The sequence below is a fragment of the Orycteropus afer genome, unplaced genomic scaffold, assembly GCF_000298275.1.
Source record: "Orycteropus afer afer isolate SDZICR_OR568_19922 unplaced genomic scaffold, OryAfe1.0 scaffold00011, whole genome shotgun sequence".
Taxonomy (NCBI): domain Eukaryota; kingdom Metazoa; phylum Chordata; class Mammalia; order Tubulidentata; family Orycteropodidae; genus Orycteropus; species Orycteropus afer.
The window spans coordinates 8,117,957-8,138,237 of record NW_006921598.1 but is presented as its reverse complement, the minus strand read 5'-3'; the positions used below and the strand labels follow the sequence as shown (position 1 = coordinate 8,138,237).

Sequence of the window (20,281 nt, the reverse complement as noted above, 5' to 3'; positions counted from 1 at the left end):
AAACATGTATTTCATAAACTACAGTCCAACAAAACAGGCCATCATTGTACTGAGGGGACTTTAACATTACACTCTGGATCCCCTAGAAGACATTAAAAATAAAACTGATTCTCCAGAGAAATGACTCCATTAAGGACTGTATTGTGGAAGATGAAATGATCTTTCCAAGATACGGTAGAGATTATTAAGTTGAGCCATGCAAAATTGCCATTTTTTATAAATCAAAAATTTACTAATTTTTAGCTGTAGAAATAAAGTATTTATACTTTTATAAATTTATAGCTACAGAAAAGTATTCCTAGAACATTTGGCACTCTGATTTGAAGGCTTAATTGCAGGCATTGCTATTAAGAGCTCCTTATTACGCTAAGGGGCAGTGGTGAAGAATTGTTAAGCTTTCATTACAACCATGAAGAACACACAAAAAATGAGCAAGCAGGGGAAACTGATACGAATAGCTAAAGCAAACTGGAGTCTTTTGTCAACGTTTTCACACTCTGTCAGAAGTATTTATTTATGCGCTCATTGATCAATTTTTAAAAAAAGTAAAGGAGAAAAAGGTTGAGTTCAAAATAACTGCAAGTCCCAAAGATGCTCTCTTCCTAAAGAGGAAGCGCTAACAAGTAAACAAGGCGACAGCCAGCTTCTCTCAGCCTTTTTCAGTGCTCCTTTTCAGTGCCCTGCTGCTCTGCAGTGTACTCTGCTAAAATCAGATGGTGGTTGGTTACAGCAGCCAGAAAAAGAAACAAAAACCACAAGGAAACAGGATAGATAATTCATAGGGCAATGAGAGTGCAACCACCCAGTGGAGACCATGTGCCCAATAGAAAGCATGACAGAGAGATCTCTGGACTGAAATATTCAAGGCACAGTTAGGTGAAGAAGGGATGCTACAGAATATTCTATGAGATGGTCCCATGTGTATTAAATAGACATTAGAATTTGCTTCAATAAAGCTACATCACACACACACATCAAAGTTTAAATATATAGGAAAGTAAAATACATATGTAATTTACTTGGGAAAGACTATTTCTAGGGTTTATATCTTTGAAGAGCATGATTATGGGACACTTTCATATCTATAATGATACATTTCTGCAATGTTTAAATTTTTTATAACAGAGTACTTCTAAAATTAGAAAAAAGTTTTGTAAAACACAAACCAGTTGAAAATTTGGTAATTCAGACTTTCATTTATATGCTAAATGAACAGTCAAAAATCAAAAGACAACATACCTGCTTCAGCAGACTTTTGATATTGCCAGAGACAATGTATTGACAAATGAGCTTCTGAACTACTGGGTGTGATGCCCTGTCAAGCTGTGTTAAGAAACCCAAACAAAAGCCCTAGGAAAAAAACACAAATATATATAACACTACTTATCCTTCTACAGTAACAGGTGAATTTATTTCAAGAAAAAAAAAATTTAGTGTGGTGCAGCTTCCCAGACAACTTTTAAACGTGTAGTTGTGGTAAGGAGTGCCCTATGATAACCAAACTGGAAGCACTGAGCACTGACCAACCTGGCTGAATTCCCACTGCCCCCTCCTATGGTAAGCCCAACCACCAAGCCCCTCTCCAAACACAGACTTTATAAAAACCTCATAGAGTGAGCGCTGGATGCTGCCACATGGATTGGAGGCTGCAAATCGCAGGGCCCTACAGAGAGTCCGAAGGCTGTAGTGAGGTTTGTGGCCAGTCCCATCCACCAATTTGGTTCCAGACTCCTTCCGCACAACTGTGTAGAAGCTACAAAGAAGGTATAATTCAGGTGACTTTATTAACCAGTTAGTATTCATTATTTTGCTTTCTTTTAATGCATTTTATTGAAATATAATTTATATCCAGTGAAATACACAAAACTAAAGTGACATGGGTCAATGCATTTTTTTTTTTGCAGTGTTCCCTCCCTACCCTTGGCAACCAACAAAGGAAGTTTCCCTCCACATATAAACCTTTCCTCGAGCCTCCACAACAACGAAATAATACTATATTTGTTCTTCTGTGATTGACTTATGTCGCTCAGCATAATGTCCTCAAAGTCCATCCATATTATGCAGTGTTTTGCAGACTCCACGTTATTCTTTACTGCTACAGAGCATTCCATTATGTGTATGTACCATAGTTTGGCCATCCACTCTTCCACTATAAATCTTAGAGATAAGTTCCTTGTCAGGTATGTAATTATCAGCAAATACGAATTTGTTGCTGTCATTTTTGTTATGTGCTTTTCTGTGGTGTCGATTTCTTTGTTCCATGTAATTTTCTATGCTGAGCTTGTTTTGTTTATGAATCGTGTTATCACTTCCTTCATTGCACTTGTTTTAATATTTGCTGAATATTTACGCTGGTCTTCTTTTTTGATGTGAAGATTTATCATTTTTCTTTGAGATTACCCTGTGATTTATAGTTTTCTTTCCAAGTTTAGAACAGTCCATTCTATCTTGTAGTTGTCTTGACTTCCCTACCATCTAGAAGTTCTGTAACAACACAGTTTTTTCCCTCTTTTTGGTTTGTAGTTGTCCTCATTGTCAATTGTTATCTCTGGTTCCCTGTTTACAATCCTTGTAGGCTTATTTACTTTGGATACTTCCATAGCTGGTTGGTTTCTGGGTTATATCATCATGTGTATAATTGTCAGTTGTTGTTTGCTATGGTTGCTTCTCTGTCCAAAGGGCTCCCTTTAGCATCTCTGGTAAGGTTGATCTGGTTTTAACAAATTCCCTTAATCTCTGCTTATCTGGAAATGTCCTAATTTCACCATCATATCTGAGAAACAATTTAGCTGGGTACATAATTCTTGGTTAGAGATTTTTCTCTTTCAGGGTTTTATATATACCATCCCACTGTCTTCTCACCTGCATGGTTTCTGTCAAGAAATCTAAGCTTAGTCTTACTGGTTGCCACTTGTAGGTGACTACGTTTTTCCCATGCTGCTCTCATGATTCTTTGTCTTTGGTTTTGCTAAGTTTGATGATGGTATGTCTGGGTGATTTTCTTTTGGGGTCTATCCTGTTTGGGGTTCATTGGACTTCCTGAATGGATATATTCTCATATTTCATCATACCAGACAAATTCTCTTCCAACAAATCTTGGACAATTTTCTGTGGTTTTATTTTATTTTCTGTGGTTCTGGAATTCCGATTACAAGTAGGTTTATTCCTTTGATGGCATACCACATGAACCTTAGGCTTAATTCCTTTTGTTTTGATCTTTTTTCTGATTTATCTCTTTCCAAAGAAGTGTTCAGGTATTTGCCTTCAGTCTCCCTAACTCTGCCTTCCATGGATTCAATTCTGCTTCTACACCCATTCAATGTCTGATCTATTTCTAAAAATTTAGCATCAATCTTTTGGATTTCTGTGTGTAGATTTTGTATCATTTCTAATTTTTCATTTATTTTGTCATTTTGCACTTGTATTGTCTTTTCAAATTGTTCTAGAGTTTTCTCTGTATTTTCCTTGATCTGTCTCTCAATTTGTTGAAGATACCAAAATATAATTCTTTTGAATTCTTTATCAGGGAGTTCCAATACTCAGGGATGTGTTTTGGGTCTGTATCCTGGTCCCTTGTTTCTCCTGCTTTATCTTGCTTTTTTGTATGGACTGTGATGCTCTGTTGTCTCTGAGGCATTGTGACGTTTTTTGTGTTTATATATAATTGGTGATTGCATGTTGGAGTGACTTGCCCAAGATTTTCGTTTTCTTTGTATGTTATCTACACAAGCAGAGTACCGTGCTCCTCTATTTGCTAGTTGACAGCACTTATACACTCACCACCTGTCTCTTTTCCTGCTGTCACCCTCTCATATGTCCCTGCTGACCCTGGCAAACAGAGCCTATTCTTAGGTCCCTGGAATCCGAATGAGAATGCTATCACTTTAAAATCCAAAATGGCTGCCACTTGTAAAATTCAAAATGGCTGCGCCCTTGGTCACTTTAAATATTCAAAATGGTTGCCATGTGTGAACAATCAAAATGGCTGTGCCCTCTGGACAGTGGAAAGTCAACAGCTCAGGTTGCCTCCCTCCTTGCTGTTTCCCTTCCTAGTCATAGGCCACCAGGGCAGTCATCCCTGCAGCCCCTGGAAACCAGGGCTGATCTTTAGGTCAATTCTCAGGTCCCAGTACCACTTGGAAATATTCATGCTCTTGGTCCCATCATAGTAGCTGACAGTCCACAGCTCCAACCATCTCTGTACTCACTGTTTTCATTCAGGTTTTTCCACTAGTTGGTGCCTAACCTACTTCTGTATAGTTCCTTTCAAAGCTCAGGGCTCCAGGATTATTTTCTGTATCCCTGTCAACTGGTTTTTCTTTTCTTTGTTGAAGAGGGTCTGTGTCACTTGTCTGCCTATTCCTCTATCTTACCAGAAGTCTCCTCATTATTTTGCTCCTGTTCTCATTTCTCTACAGAAGGTACAAAGACCATTTTTATAACTGTTATACAGTCAAGCTTACATACAACGTTCTAGAGCATGCATCAAAACCTCTCAAGAAATCTTTTTAAATCTACTACCACATACACAAGAACCCCTGGTTGTGCAGTGGTTAAAGTGCTAGGCTACAGACCAAAAAGGTCAGCAGTTTGAACCTACCAGCAGCTTCACAGTGGAAAGATGTGGCTAAATATTTACAGTGTTGGAAACCCTATAGGGCAGTTCTACTCTGTCCCATAAGGTCATTATGAGTGGAAGGTAACTCAACAGCAGTGGGTTTGCTTTGGTTTGGATCACATACTTATAGGCTATCTTTGCAAATAATAAAATGAAGCTCTATCAACTTCCCTTTGGGAAACTGACAGTACAAGGTGCAATTCCTCTGGCAAAAATGTTCAGATAGAACAGATAAGAAGCTTCTATTATGGAAAAGATTGTGAAGAGCCCTTAATGAAAACATAGTGAGTCCAAACCCAGAGCTAGCTCTAACTGAGACACAAATAAATAATCAGTATAACCAAAATATTAAAAAGCATGATGATATGACCGTTTCTATTATCAATGCCACACTTGGAAAGTACAAGATGGAAGACATTTCAGAATGAAGCATAAAGTGCCTCAAATTCAGAAATTCATGATCAAATACCATAAGACCAATTATAACCAAATATGTAGCACAGATGAAATGAAAATTCATGCCGAACCTGGATTTGGATTGCGTATCACCAGTGGGAATGCAGAGAGAATCCACCTTCCAGCAATGTTTTTTTTAATGCCTGGAACATGCACTATTTGCACGATCAGCATTTCACAAGAACTTCTGCTTTATTTCTAGTTGCACTGCTCTATCTTCAGCTTCTTGAATTTTAACTACATATATTTTCAATTATTTCCAAATCTTTTTGCCTAATGAAAAGTGTTCCAACTTTAAGGTGTGGTTGCTAAATCAATCTTTTCTTGTTGTGTGTTGCTGAGTTGATTTCAACTCATAGTGACCCCTAATGACAGAGAAGAACTGCCTCACAGAGTTTCCTAGGCTATAACCTTTACAGGACCCAATTGCTAGGTCTTTTCTTCCACATAGCCTCTAACGGGTTTGAACCACCAACCTTTCAGTTAGCACCTGAGTGCTTAACCACTATGCCAGCAGGGTTCCATTCTAAACCATTTTAAGCAAATATCTCCTTGAGAACCTATTTGAAACAAGACTTCCAAACTGTATTCTTTAACCCCACATTGCTTTCCAAAGTGTTATTCTTCACTTCTCACAACTTGAAATTATACTACACATCTCCTTTTTTATTAGTTATCCTCACCTCTAGAATTAAAGCTCTGTGAGAAGAACCTAGATTTTGTCTTAATAGCTACATCTCTGGCTCCTGGGCATTCAAAAAATATTTGTTTGAAAAGATGAATGAAGAAACCACAAAATAAACACTAATATGGTCCTATTTCAATCTTTTAACATATTGTTTATTTCTTTCTAGAAGACACAGAGAAAGTGTAATGAGTGACTTACCCAAGACGACTTAATTCATTTCTAGCAAAGCCAGTGCTAGAATTCAAGTTGTCCAACCTTTTGAACCAAAGGTTCAAAAGATTGAACCCTTTCCATACAGCATACAAAACCCAGGAGGAGACTCCAATTAAAGCACTAAACCACACACAACTACACTATACAATATTCAGATAAGGCTCTAATAATTCCAAACTTGACCACATCAAGTCTATCAACTTTTTCCCCGTACATCCCATATATACCCAATATAAATGGGAAGGTAAGATTTCATCAAGACAGAACAAAATACATGCCATTCACGTCCCATCCAGAAATTCAAACTCTCAGCTATGAATACAGAAGTCATTAGCAGAGCACTGCCTAATTGTTTACATATGCTCATAGGTAGCAGCAATTCACAGCTTCCTATATATGCTTCCTTAGGAAAATCCACGGGAGTTCATGTAAAGTTCCAATTTTCAAACAGAAATATAAATAATACTGCTTCCATCGATTTCTCTGATTAGAAGCAAAAAATACAAGAAGAAAGACATATACGTCCATGAGATACCTATTTTTTATGTTTGAGGAAAAGTTTATAAACACACCAAGAGAACCTACTTTATGATTCCTTGCACTGTGCTCTTGTTCACACTCAATCCTTTCAGATAATCCACAATAAGAATTTGTAAATCTTCTCTACTTTCCAATTCTTCCACGTAAAGTTCTGTGAACCTGTAAGTCAAGTATTATATAATGACCATCTGGTAGAAAATTAATACAGCTATTTTGACAACAGAAAAGTAGGAAACAAGTTATATAAGCTCATTTCAACTGCTTGAAATAAAACATACAAAAACCTTTCAATATGACATACCAATTATACACATTGAAATGAAAAATAATGTATATGTTACCAAAAACACTACCTCTATTACTTTATATGAAATGAAGTCTCCTAAGATGTATTTATTTTCATTTTAAGAAAGTGGTATGTGTAACAAAAAAATATGTACAAGAAATAAGCTCCCTCACCATGAAAAGAAGAAAACAAAAGGGGAGGGGGTTAGAACAAGACGAAATACATATGTCAATATAGCCTCTAAAACTTTCTCAGCATTGTCAGTGATGGCAAACATTGATCTACGGGTGGACAGATGGGTGGACAGGTCGAACTATTAGGTATGCCTATGCAGGGGGGAGCATGTCCATGACCATGTTACACGGTTGGCACACAATGCTTCTACAAGTATATCTGTATATTTGGTAAGAATTTCCAGGTCTATAGTAGGGCTGACAAGGGACAAGGTTGCAGTCACTTTTTGGCCACAGCCAGCTACCCAGAGAGAGCGAGTAGACCTGTGGGCCCTCGGGACCATAGTCACAGGGGACATCAAGCTCAACTGGCATAATAACATACTACACAAAAACACTGTTCCACATCCCATTTTGGCAAGTAGCAACTGGGATTTTAAAAGCTTGCAAGCAGCCATCTACATGCAATGATGGGTCTCTACTCATCCAGAGCAAAGAAGAATGAAGAAAACCAAAGATGCATAGAAACAATTAGTCCAAGGGACTGGTACACCATGAGATCCTCAGCCTATAAGACTATTATATAAGACAGAAGAATTAGATGGTGCCTGGCTACTACTGTCAACCACTTGGAGGGGATCTATGTAGGAGATCCTGGAGAGAGTGGAACAACAATATGGAACAAAACTCAAAATTATAAAAAAAAAAAAAAAAAAAAAACACAGACCAGGTTTGTAGGTCTGATAGAGCCTGATGGAACCACTGAGACTATGGCCTCTAGCTGCCTTTCAGGTCTGGAATTAAACCTAATCTAGTGGCTTCCAGCCAAACAAAAGACAGGCCTATGAGCTGAACATTTACATTAGGTAGATATACTCCTTGAAGAGATCAATCATGAGACAACAGAAGGGCTGTGTATGCCCAGGGAGACAGCTCAGGGGGCAGGAGTACAGGAGGGAAGGACACAGGGAAGAGGTGTGGGGAGGAAGTTGGAGGAGAACTTTTGCATTTTGGTAAATTGTAGTCAATGTCATGAGACAAAGTATATATGAACTGCTGTATGGAAGATGAATTTGCTCTGTAAAGTTTCACTCAAATCACAATAAAATTAAAAAAAAAATTTCCTCAGCAGCTTTTATTATTATTATAAAAAACAGAATGCAATAAACTTTTAGCACCATTTTAAAACTCAAAATGAAATAAAAAGTTACTAAAAACAATAAATTTGGATATTTATGAACTTTGGTCATATATCTATTCTCAAATATTACATACATAAAAACCTCAATAACTAAGTACTGTGTTCATGTCAGTGCTGGCAATGAAAACTGAAGGAAACTTAAAAGGTCTTCAACAGATCATCAGCGTGATCCAAAGGGTTCTGTTTATAAACTGCACTTATGCTGTTATAAAAAAAAAATTCCCACAGCTACAATACAGAAGCATCCAAAAGAGGAAAGATTTTTTTGCTTTCAACATTAACCATGAGCCATTAAGCATCATACTAATGACTTGAAGAAAATTATCCAGTGTTCTGGAATTTCCCATCATCTCTACCATCTATAGAAAGCAAGGAAGTATGACAAATCAAGGAAAATAAGAGTCCTTTGTTGGAGGGCAAAAAAAATTCAAGCCCTCTATTCAATGTTATGAAGTTTGGTTATATTAATATTCCCAATCACTCAATAAAAAATGTCTCCAATATCAGGCCACGTCCCCTCACCTGTTTCTTACTCCTGGTGGGAGATTTCTTTTGCCTACATCAGTGGCTGGATTCATGCAGGCAAATAAGCGGAAGTCAGGATGACGAACCAATGGCTCTATTAAGAGAAAATTATAAATTTTCAATGCTGTTATTGTTGTCAGTGTTATCAAGTCAGCCCCCACTCACAACAACCCTGTGTACAGCAGAACAAAACACTGCCTGGTCCTGTGCCTCCCCACGATATACCTCAGTCCATCGTTGCAGCCACTGTGTCAATCCATCTCATTGAGGACCTTCCCCTTCTTCCTTGACCCTCCACTTTACCAAGCATGGTATCCTTCTCCAGAGAATGGTCCTTTCTGACAATGTGACCAAATCAGACAGACAAAGTATGGCCATTCTCACTTCCAACGAGCATGTTGGCTGCACTTCTTCCAGGACATATTTGGTCATTCTTTTGGCAGTCCATGGTACTTTCAGTATTCTTTTCCAACACCACAACTTAAAAGCACCAACTCCTTCAGTCTTCATTGTTCACTGTCCAGCTCTCACATGCATACCAGGCAACTGAAAATAGCATGGCTTGGGTTAGGCACACCTTATTCTTCAAGAAGACATCTCTGCTCTTCAGGACTTGAAAGAGGTCTTTGGCAACAGATCTGCCAAGTGCAATATGTCATCTGATGTCTTGACTACTGCTTCCATTGGCATTGATTGTGGAACCAAGTAATATGAAAGAAATCTTTAATGACAATTTTTCTCCATTTACTGTGATGCTGCTTATTGGTCCGGTTATGAGGATTTTCATTTCTTTATGCTGAAATGTAATCTGTACTGCAGACTGAACTCTTTAATCTTCATCAGTAAGTGCTTCAAGTCACCCTCATTTTCAGTAAGCAAAGTTGTGTCGTCATCATATCACAGGTTGTTAATGAGTCTTCCTCCAAACCTGATGGCACTTTCTTCTTCATACAGTCCAGCTTCTCGGATCATATGCTCAGCATACAGACTAAGTATGGAGAAAGTAAGTATGACACATTCCCTTCTTGATTTTAAACATGCAATATCCCCTTGTTCTGTTTGAACAATGGCCTCCTGGTCTATATATAAGTTCCTGATGAGCACAATGAAGTATTCAGGAATTCCCATTCTTCTCAATGTCATCCATAATTTGTTATGATCAACACAGTCAAATGCTTTTGCACAGTCAATAAAACACAAGTAAACATCTTTCTGGTATTCATTGCTTTCAGCCAAGATCCATCTGATGCCAGCAATGGTATCCCTTGTTCCACATCCTCTTCTGAATCCAGCTTGCAGTTCAGGAAGTTCTCTGTCAATATACTATTGAAATCATTTTTTAATTATCTTCAGCATGATTTTACTTGTGTGTGATATCAATGATATTCTTCAATAATTTCCATATTCTGTGGGACCACCTTTCTTTGGAATGGTACAAATATGGATCTTTTCCAGTCAACTGGCCAGGTAGCTGTCTTCCAGATTTCTTGGCATAGACAAGTGAGTGCTTCCAGTGTGGCATCCATTTGTTGAAACATCTCAACGGGTATTCCATCAATTTCTGGGGCCTTGTTTTTCACCAATTTCTTAAGTGCAGCTTCGACTTCTTCCTTCAATACCACGGGTACTGGATCATATGCCACCTCCTAAAATGCATGAACATCAACCAATTCTTTTTGGTACAGTGACTCTGTGCATTCCGTCTTTTTGAACATCATCTTCTTTTGATGTTTCCTGCATCATTCAGTATTTTGCCCATACAATCTTTCAATATTGCAACTCAAGGCTTGAATTTTTCCTTCAATTCTTTCAGCTTGAGAAATGCCAAGTGTGTTCTTCCCTTTTTGTTTTCTTACTACAGGTCTCTGAACATTTCATTCTAATAACTGACTCTGTCTTCTCAAGTTGCTCTTTGAAATATTCTGTTCAGCTCTTTTATCTTGTCATTTCTTCCATTTGCTTTAGCTACTCTCCATTCAAGGGCAAGTTTAAGAGTCTCTTCTGACATCCATTTTGGTCTTTTCTTCCTTTCCTGTCTTTTTAATGATCTGCTGCCTGATGTTCTTGATGTCATCCCACAATTCCTCCGATTTTGGTCACTGGTGTTCAATACGTCAATGTCTCTAAATACAGGAGGATATAATCAAGGTCGTATTTTGGCTCTCATGGACTTGTTTCAATTGTCTTCAGCTTCAACTTGAACTTGCAGTTGATGGTCTGTTCCACAGTCAACTCCTGGTCTTGTTTTGACTGATGATATTGAGCTTCTCCATCACCTCTTTCCACATATGTAGTTGATTTCATTCTTGTGTACTCCATCTGGCAAAGTACACATGTATAGCCATCATTTGTATTGTTAAAAAGGTATTTAAAATGAGTAAGTCACTGGTCTTGCCAAATTCTATCATGCGATCTCCAGTGTTATATCTATCACCAAGGCCATATTTTCCAACTACAGGTGATACTTCCTAGTTTCCAACTTTTGTATTCCAATCACCAGTGATTATCAACACATCTTGATTGCATGTTTGGTCAATTTTCAATAGCTTATAAAAATCAAATAATCAACCAGAGGAATTCTAACTCTGCCGAACCCCAGGCCCAGCAAACCTACAATGGGTTGGTATTGGCTGCTCAAACAATTACTGGCTTTTCTGAAACCCTACTGAAATCACTACCCAGACCCTATGTATTGAATTTAATTATATGCTGCCATTCTTCCATCTTTTTTTGCTATTGTTCACTGTTACCTTTACCTTTTCTCATCCACTCACCTGTGAATATTTTGTCACTATGTACATATATCTAGTACCCACAACTCATTTGCCTTGACAAATTATATCTTATTTGTCCCAGCATTCCATGTATTGCCGAACAGTAGTGCAATGCACTTTGCAGAGGAATAGCTAGCTAAAGAATGAACAAATTGCACTGGAAGGACCATATAATCCTTCAGAGGCAGGGGATGCAAATTCTCAGCAGGTGGTCAAACCAGAACGAAACGATTTGAAGCCTTCCTGTAAATGGGCCAAATAGTTTGGCACTAAATCAAACACCCAAGGGGACCCAGTGCTACCTGTGTCTCCTCGATCCAGCAACACCAGGGAGCCAGCAGATCCTTCAAGTAAACCACTCAGGCATTCCAATGTTTCTGGAGCAGCCAGATTAATCTCATCCAATAAGATCCACTCTCCTTTCTTTACAGCTTGAGCTAATGTGCCCTAAAGGAAAATAAAGTAAAATGTTAAGAATTCATATCAAATAAAGGCATATTCCCCAAGAGCAGTTATAAACCAAGGTTAGAAACAGAGGCAAGGTTAAACATCTCCCATTTGACTAGCCTAGTCCACTGCCTTAACTGCTAAATGGCTGCCATAAGGTCAGCAAAGTATGGCATAGTTAACTTTTTAAATATCTAAAAGGACAAAAAGGACAAAAAACCTAAGGTGCAAATAAACCAGATCTTCTCATTCACAGATGGTTAGCTAAATGCTAATTTACAGTGTATTCAGGTGATAGCCAAATGACTATTAAAAGTATAAAAAATAAATATGATCAGGTTGAATACATCAAAATCAGATAAATATCTAAATCACCAGAGTGTTTACTGGCTGTATTACACAGCCTATCACAGTTGCTAAAGAAGATCTAAATTCATATTTCTCCAACTTTTACCCAATGAGAGATTTTCCCTCTTCAAGCTCTATTTCTAAAAGCAATGAAACACCTAAATCAAAATCTAAAGGATTTAAAAAAAAAAAGGGCAATGAAAAATAAATTTTATAATCTATTTAAATGACGTACATTAAAAATGGTATTATTTTACTATTATTAAACTGATTTATTCATACTGATCCTAACATAGAATCTCTTACAGATATTTAAATATGAACAAATTTACTAATTTCAGTATATTACTAGAGTACTTGACATTTTAACTGATTCTTTTAGAAATAGTCACATTAAGATTAAGCACTGTGAACATTTTAACCAAAGATTCCATAAAAGAATCCTGATCAAAAGGAGGAACATGCAGAACAGAATTTCATACTCTCATGGACTCTAGACTTGCTGAAGCCATGAACAGTGGATGAAACCCTGAAAATACTGCCCTGATAAAATCTTTACATATTGAACCAAAAATATCTCCTGAAGTGTTCTTAAAATAAACAACAACAACAAAAAAAAAAAACCAAGTTTAACTTAACTAGTGGAATAAAAGGTCACCCTTGAGCGTTATACTCTTTTAAGAACTATTTGTATGAAATTACCTTACAAAAGAAATTGAAAAGATTAGACAGGCCCTTATGGGGCGGTGAGTTTATGTTACTGGAGGTGAAACAACTCAGAAAAGGAAGATGAAAATGGCTGCACAACTTGAAGAATGTAATCAATGTCACTGAATTATTCATGCAGAAACTGTTGAATTGGTATCACGTTTTGCTATGTATATTCTCAATAACAAAACAAAATAAATAACATCTAAAAAAAAAATGAAAAAGATTACAGCCTACACAAAGAAAACCCAATGGAGCAGTTCTAATGCATCACGTGGGATCACTATGAGTCAAACTGGACTCAATGACATTTAATAGCAACAATATACCAGTGTCAGATTCTTAGTTTTGACAAAGGTACCACGGTAACATAAGCTAGCAATGAAGGAACTGGGTGTGTGTATATGGGAACTCTCTGTACGATCTTTGCAACTTTTCTGTAAATCTAAAATTATTCCAAAATAAAAAGTTTATTTAAAAAAGGATTAAGCACTGATGATCAAACTTCCCACATCAATGGACATATGACTAAGTGAGCCTTCTCTCTCTCTTCTGAACCACCACCTCAAATTAGACACCTCTCTCCTTTGGGGATATACAGGAATGGTCTAAAGAGTGTCAGGGAAACAATTAAAACCTGAAATTAAAATAAAAAAGAGCCCAAGTCATGAACATTTAATCAAGCTGATGTTTCCTAGAGAGCTACAGACAGCAAACATAACTCTGCATGCCTTGGAATGAAAAACGGCTCACTAACTTTAAATCAAAATATCTTCTTATGTTTTTTTAAAACCAAACAATAGTTTAGCTTAACTAGTAAAGAATGTCTGCCTTGAGCACTGTGCTCTTTCAAGATCAACCTATATGGGATCAACTTGGCAACAGTAAGTCAAAAAGATTAGATAAAATCCTTAGGGGGCAGTGAGTTTATGTTAATGGAGGAAGAATAACTCAGAAAAGGAGAGTGAAAATGGCTGCACAAGGCAAAGAATGTAATCAATGTCTGTAAATGCTAGTGTAGAAACCTTTGAACTGGTGTATCACTTGCTATGTGTGATGTTCTCAACAATAACAAAATTAACTTTAAAAAAAAAAATTGGGACACTAAAGTGAACGGTTCTTTCTGTCTCAGATGCACACCCCCACACACACACACACACACACATATACTCCAAGAAGCAATGGAAGATTATAAGGTTCACTCAACGAAATCTTTTTAAAAATATTAAGAATGTATTCTAGAAAAGGATGAAATCCTCCCAAATTCATTTTATAAAGCAAGCATAACCCTGATACCAAAACCAGGCAAAGACATCACTCAAAACGAAAACTACAGACCAATATCCCTCATGAATATAGATACAAAAATCTTCAACGAAATCCTAGCCAACAGACACCAACAACGTGTCAAAAAAATAATACATTATGACAAAGTGGGGTTCATACCAGGTATGCAAGGATGGTTCAACATTAGAAAAACAATCAATGTTATCTATCACATAAAAAAGCAAAGAAAAAGAACCACATGATCATATCAATGAATGCAGAAAAGGCATTCAATAAAATCCATCACCCATTCCTGATCAAAACTCTCAGCAAAACTGGAATAGAGACATTCCTCAACATAATAAAGGGCATCTATGCAAAACCAACAGTCAATGGAGATAGACTGAAACCATTTACCTTGCGAACAGGAACCAGGCAAGGATGCCCTCTATCACCACTTCTATTCAACACTGTATTGGAAGTCCTAGCAATGGCCAATAAGGCAAAGAAGGGAAATCAAAGGCATCCAAACTGGTAAAGAAGAAGTCAAATGATCCCTATTTGTTGATGATATGATCCTATACATAGAAAACCCAAAACACTCAGCAAAAGAACTACTGGAACTTATTGAGCGATTTAGCATAGTGGCAGGATACAAGATCAACATTCAAAAATCAGTTGGATTCCTCTACACCAGCAAAGAAATTGCTGAAAAGGAAATAAAGAAATCAATATCATTTACAATAGCTACCAAAAATAAAATACAATACTTGGGAATAAATCTCACGAGGGTCTCAAAAGACCTGTACAAAGAAAATGACAAATCACGACCAAAAAACCATAAGAGATCTACATAAATGGAAGAACATTCCATGTTCGTTGATAGTAAGATTGAACATTGTGAAAATGTCAATACCATCCAAAGCAATCTATACATTTATTGCAATCCTAATCCAGATCCCATCAGTATTCTTCAGGGATATGGAAAAACCAATCACTAATTTTATATGGAAGGAGCTCTGGTAGCATATGCCTAAGGCACTTAACTGCTAACCAGAAGGCTGGCGGTTCAAACCCACCAGCCACTCCTCAGAAGGAAGGTTGGGTAATCCTACTTCTGTAGTGATACTGCCTCGGAAACCCAAGGAGGGGTCGCTATGAGTCGAGGCCGACTCGACGGCACATAACAACAACAACAAATTTTATATGGAAAGGAAAGAGACCTCAGATACGGAAAGCACTATTAAAGAAGAACAAAGTAGGAGACTCACATTCCCAGATCTCAAAACCTACTATATAACCACAATAGTCAAAACTGGTACTGGAACAATGACAGACACGGAGACCAGTGGAACAGAACTGAGAACCCAGAAACAGATCCATCAACCTATGGTCAGCTGATCTTTGACAAAGGGCTGAAATACATTAAATGGGGAAGAGAATGTCTGTTTAACAAATGGTGCTGGCAAAACTGGATATCCATTTGCAGAAAAATGAAACAAGATCTGTACCTTACACCATTCCCAAAAACTAACACCAGATGGATAAAAGACTTAAATGTGAATCCCAAAACTATAACGTTCCTCAAGGAAAAACTAGGGGCAAATTTAGGGGCTCTAATTTATGGCACAATTAGACTGTCAAGCATAACCCAAAATGCACAAACAGCAGAAGAGAAACTAGATGAATGGGACCTTCTAAAAATTAAATATTTATGTGCTTCCAAAGACTTCTCAAAAAAAGTTAAAAAAGAACCTACAGCAGGAGTGCATGGAGGGATGGACACAGGGAAGAGGTAACTATCGGGAGGAAGTAGGAGGGGAGCGCATTGTGGTAAATTGTGGTCAATGTCATGAGACAAAGTGTATGTGAACTGCTGTATGGAAACTGAATTTGCTCTGTAAATTTTCACCCAAATCACAATTAAAAAAAAAAAAAAAAAACTACAGCTCCATAAAAAATATTCGGAATGACTTATCTGACAAGGAACTTATCCTAAAATTTACAGAAAACGCCAATAGTTCAACAACAAAAAGACAAACACTCCAATTCAAAAATGGGCAGAAGACATGAAAAGACACTTCACCAAAGTGGATATTCAGTTGGCCAGCAAATACATGAGGAAATGTTCATGATCATTAAGCCATCAGAGAGATGCAAATCAAACACCAATGAGATACCATCTCACCCCAGCACTAATGGCAAAGTTAAACAAGACAGAAAATAACAAATGCTGGCAAGGATGCGGAGAGATAGGGACTCCCATACACTGCTTATGGGACTCTAAATAAAGATAGGACCACTATGGAAATCAATATGGCGATTTCTTCAAAAGCTGGAAATAGAAATACCATTTGATTTAGCAATCCCATTACTAGATATATATCCTAAAGAGGTGAGAGCCAGGACAAGAACAGATACATGCACATCCATGTTCATCACAGAACTATTTACAATAGCAAAAAGATGGAAACAACCTATGTGTCCATCAACAGAAGAATGGATAACCAAACTATGGTACATACACACAACAGAATATTAAAACTCACTAACATCGAGTCGAATCCAACTCACAGCGACCCCTCCTTGGGTTTCTAAGGAGGTACCACTACGGAAATAGATTGCCCAACCTTCCTTCCGAGGAGTGGCTGGTGGATTTGAACTACCAGCCTTCTGCTTAGCGCTCAAATGCCTTGGGCACTATGCTACCAGAGTTCCTAATGGAATATTATGCAACACTAAAGAATAATGTAGGATCTGCAGAATACCGCATAACATGGATGAACTTGGAGGACATTATGCTGAGTGAAATAAGTCCATCACAGAAGGAGAAATATTGTATTAGTCTGTTATTGTAAAAAAGTCAAGGAAAAATTTATACATGGAAGGAAACTTTCTTTGTTGGTTATCCAGGGTGGGAGGAGAGGGAAGGAAACACTGCCCCTCCCCCCAAAAAAGCATTGACCCATGTCACTTCAGTTTTGTGTATTTTACTGTATATAAAATATATTTCAATAAAATGTATTTAAAAAAAAAAAAGAATGGTGCTCATAAAGATCTTATCATTTCCATAAAGGATATTTTTTTAAATCTTCCCCAAAAACCCTTTTTCATTAAGTTTTTATTAAATCTTAAACAGAAAATACTAAAATATCAACATAAGAAGAACACAAAATAGCAGCGTACCTAAAACTTGCATTTTGCATTATATGAACATTCCTGTAATCTAAATTACTAAAACAAGATACCTCTACAAAGGCAAACAATAGGGCATTTTCAGTCATTTTCATCTGTTGTTCAGCATGGCTAAGTCTAAGACCAAATGCTTCCCACTTCTCCTTTAGGAGCAATCCTAGAAAAGAATAAAGACAAGAATTTAACACACATTTTAAGTAGTTATATATACACCTTTTCAACAATAACGAGATGTGATGGAGTTGACTCCAACTCATGGTGACCCCATGAGCATCAGGGTAGAACTGTGCTCCATAAGGTTTTTGAATGGCTGATTTTTCAAAAGTAGATCTCCAGTTCTTTCTTCTAAAAAGCCTCTGTGTGGACTTGAACTTACAGCCTTTTGGTTAGCAGCTGAGTGCATTAACCATTTGTACCACCCAGGGACTTATTATAACTTTTAAACACACATAAAACACACAACTAGAGAAACTCACACAAAAGTTAAGCATTTTGACAGAAGTATAAAAATATTAAGTCTAAGCACATACATAATGCTAACTATGTGCCAGGACTACACTAATTAACTCATTTGTACACATATTAACTCATTTATCTTTCATGCCAACCCTTTGAAGTAGATATTCTTATTTCTATCTTATAGATAAAGAAGGACAGAGAACTTAAAGCAAGCTGCCAAGAGCCCTTATCTGTGGAATACAGCTCTCTGGAAATCAGTTCTTGTGCTGAGAAAATATAACCTACCAACTACTCTGTGGTACTTGTGTAAGCATTACCACTGACTCACCACTATATGGTACAGCAGCATTACCAGGTATGTTTCTGTGGGAATAATGCCTAGAATCCTGATAGCAATAACACTTCAGTACAAGTTATCTTTGCCCTAAGTCTTATGTATTGCTCTATTCTTCTCCTGAAACTCCTCTCCTAATTCTGAGGCCAAGCCTCAAGCCCTCCTATTGGAAGCGTGGGTCACATCCTTACCAGTTTCACTCTCTTTTCCATCCTTGTTGACAGCAGACTTTTGAACATGTTGCATTAGTCTCAGGAGATCATGCCACCGCTTCTGCCTGTAACAGGTCTGAATGTGTCCCAAGAAGGTAAAGTTCTGCTTCTTGGAAAATGTCTGGGCAAAGAGTTCCTCAAATCCCTCTCGTAAGGGTAGCCAAATGAGCTTATGGTCTACAGGTTTGTAACTGGAACAAAAGGTTCAATATGAATCACAAAGTACTGAAGTTAACAGAAATTAGAAAGCATAGTTCAAAAACAGGATTAGGCTCAGAATTTCATTTAATAAAAATCAGAAATACTATCAAAAAAAAATTTTAATCTCTGTTAAAGTTTTCAATTATAATCCATTTCCCACACCCAAATGTTTGAAGGGCCTACAATAAAAGTAAAGACTATTACCAGATAACAGAACTATGGAAAAAATTCAAAATCTTAGTTGGACAGTAAAAGGCATGCCATTTATTTTATTAACATGTTTGAATAAACATCACGTATAGGACTTAATGATAAACCACATTTTATTAAAATTGGCTAGAAAAAACATTATTCAAGGGAATGACTTAAGTAATATGAATCCAGCCATGCACTCTCAGTGGGGATGATACCGCTCCCAAGGGGTGAAAATTAGTTTGGGGGAGTGGAGGGGAGAAGGGCAAAAAAAACATCTTAGACATTGCAATGATTTGTTGGCCCTAAAGCCACTCTTGTTTTTTTACTATTTGGTTTCTTTCTTATTCCTTAGCATTTAATTTCTGTTGATACAGACTTAGGAAATTACTAATTTAAATTAAATTTTCCTGGGGAAGTTGAAGAGGGTGAGGATAATTTAAAAATGGCCTAGAAACACTACTCTAGCTAAAAGATGAGTTACCCAACAAGCAATAATTGTTCCTTACTTCTTTTATCATGATTTAAAATTTATTACTTGGACACTGGAAAAGCTTAAGTATATAATTTTCTGTGAACTGAGACATTAAATAAGGTCTATATGCTACCTACAAAAACCCTACATGAAATACAACAACAAAAACAGGTTAAAAATTAAACGATGGAAAAATATATACTATGCTAACAATAATAAAAAAGCAAAGGACTATACAAACTAACAAAATTGAAAGAAATCTGCAGTAATGTAAATAATTTAAAAGTCTGATGACTTTTAAGGCCTTCCTTTTAGTAAGTTTCTTTATTCTTAATGATTTTTTTAAAAAATCAATCCAAAGGCTCCAGACTTGTAAACTAGACTAATTACATCTACAAACCTCTCTTTTTAAAAAACACAGTATTTAATACATATAAAATATATTTAACATAAATTATACAACATAATAATAAAACAAAGCTGACTACCTATCCCCAGAATAGGAATATTGCTACTTCCTCATTCCTTCTCCTCACCTATTCCTAAATTTTGTTTTCCATTCCATTGCCTTTATTTTTTAACTATTATTGGTTTTCTCATCTTATGCATCAGGATTCTTAAGCAATAAGTCACTCAAATATCTAAAATATACATTAAAAGACTTACTCCACTTTCCAATAACATCATGGTGTAGAAAATGGCAAACTTCCAACTATACAAAATTTGAAGAGTAGAAAAGTTTCCTTTTAATAGTTGATACTAACCTCTTAATAAGGAAAAATATATTCTTTTCACCAAGTTGACACCAAAAGAAAATGTTAGTCAATAGTTAATATGAGATTATTATTCTATAATAATCTAATTTTATAATATCAACTGCCTCAGGGCACAAGTAAGTTCTTGTGTACTCACTAAAATTAAAACTACTTGAGGGAGGCGGGGCAAGATGGCGGACTAGGCAGAAGGATTG

General features: G+C 36.8%; 1 protein-coding gene across 1 annotated transcript in view; it reads right to left on the bottom strand.

The window, feature by feature from the left end:
* The window catches only part of MDN1 (midasin AAA ATPase 1), a 229,787-nt gene that overhangs the window by 132,577 nt on the left and 76,929 nt on the right, over positions 1-20,281 (bottom strand). The window contains exons 11-17 of the mRNA XM_007951423.1: positions 18,423-18,634; positions 17,492-17,595; positions 11,777-11,921; positions 8,698-8,794; positions 6,561-6,674; positions 1,606-1,753; positions 1,240-1,350 (exon numbers count right to left, since the gene is read on the bottom strand). Coding sequence (XP_007949614.1) covers positions 1,240-1,350; positions 1,606-1,753; positions 6,561-6,674; positions 8,698-8,794; positions 11,777-11,921; positions 17,492-17,595; positions 18,423-18,634 — 931 coding nt within the window. The remainder of the gene's footprint in view (positions 1-1,239; positions 1,351-1,605; positions 1,754-6,560; positions 6,675-8,697; positions 8,795-11,776; positions 11,922-17,491; positions 17,596-18,422; positions 18,635-20,281) is intronic.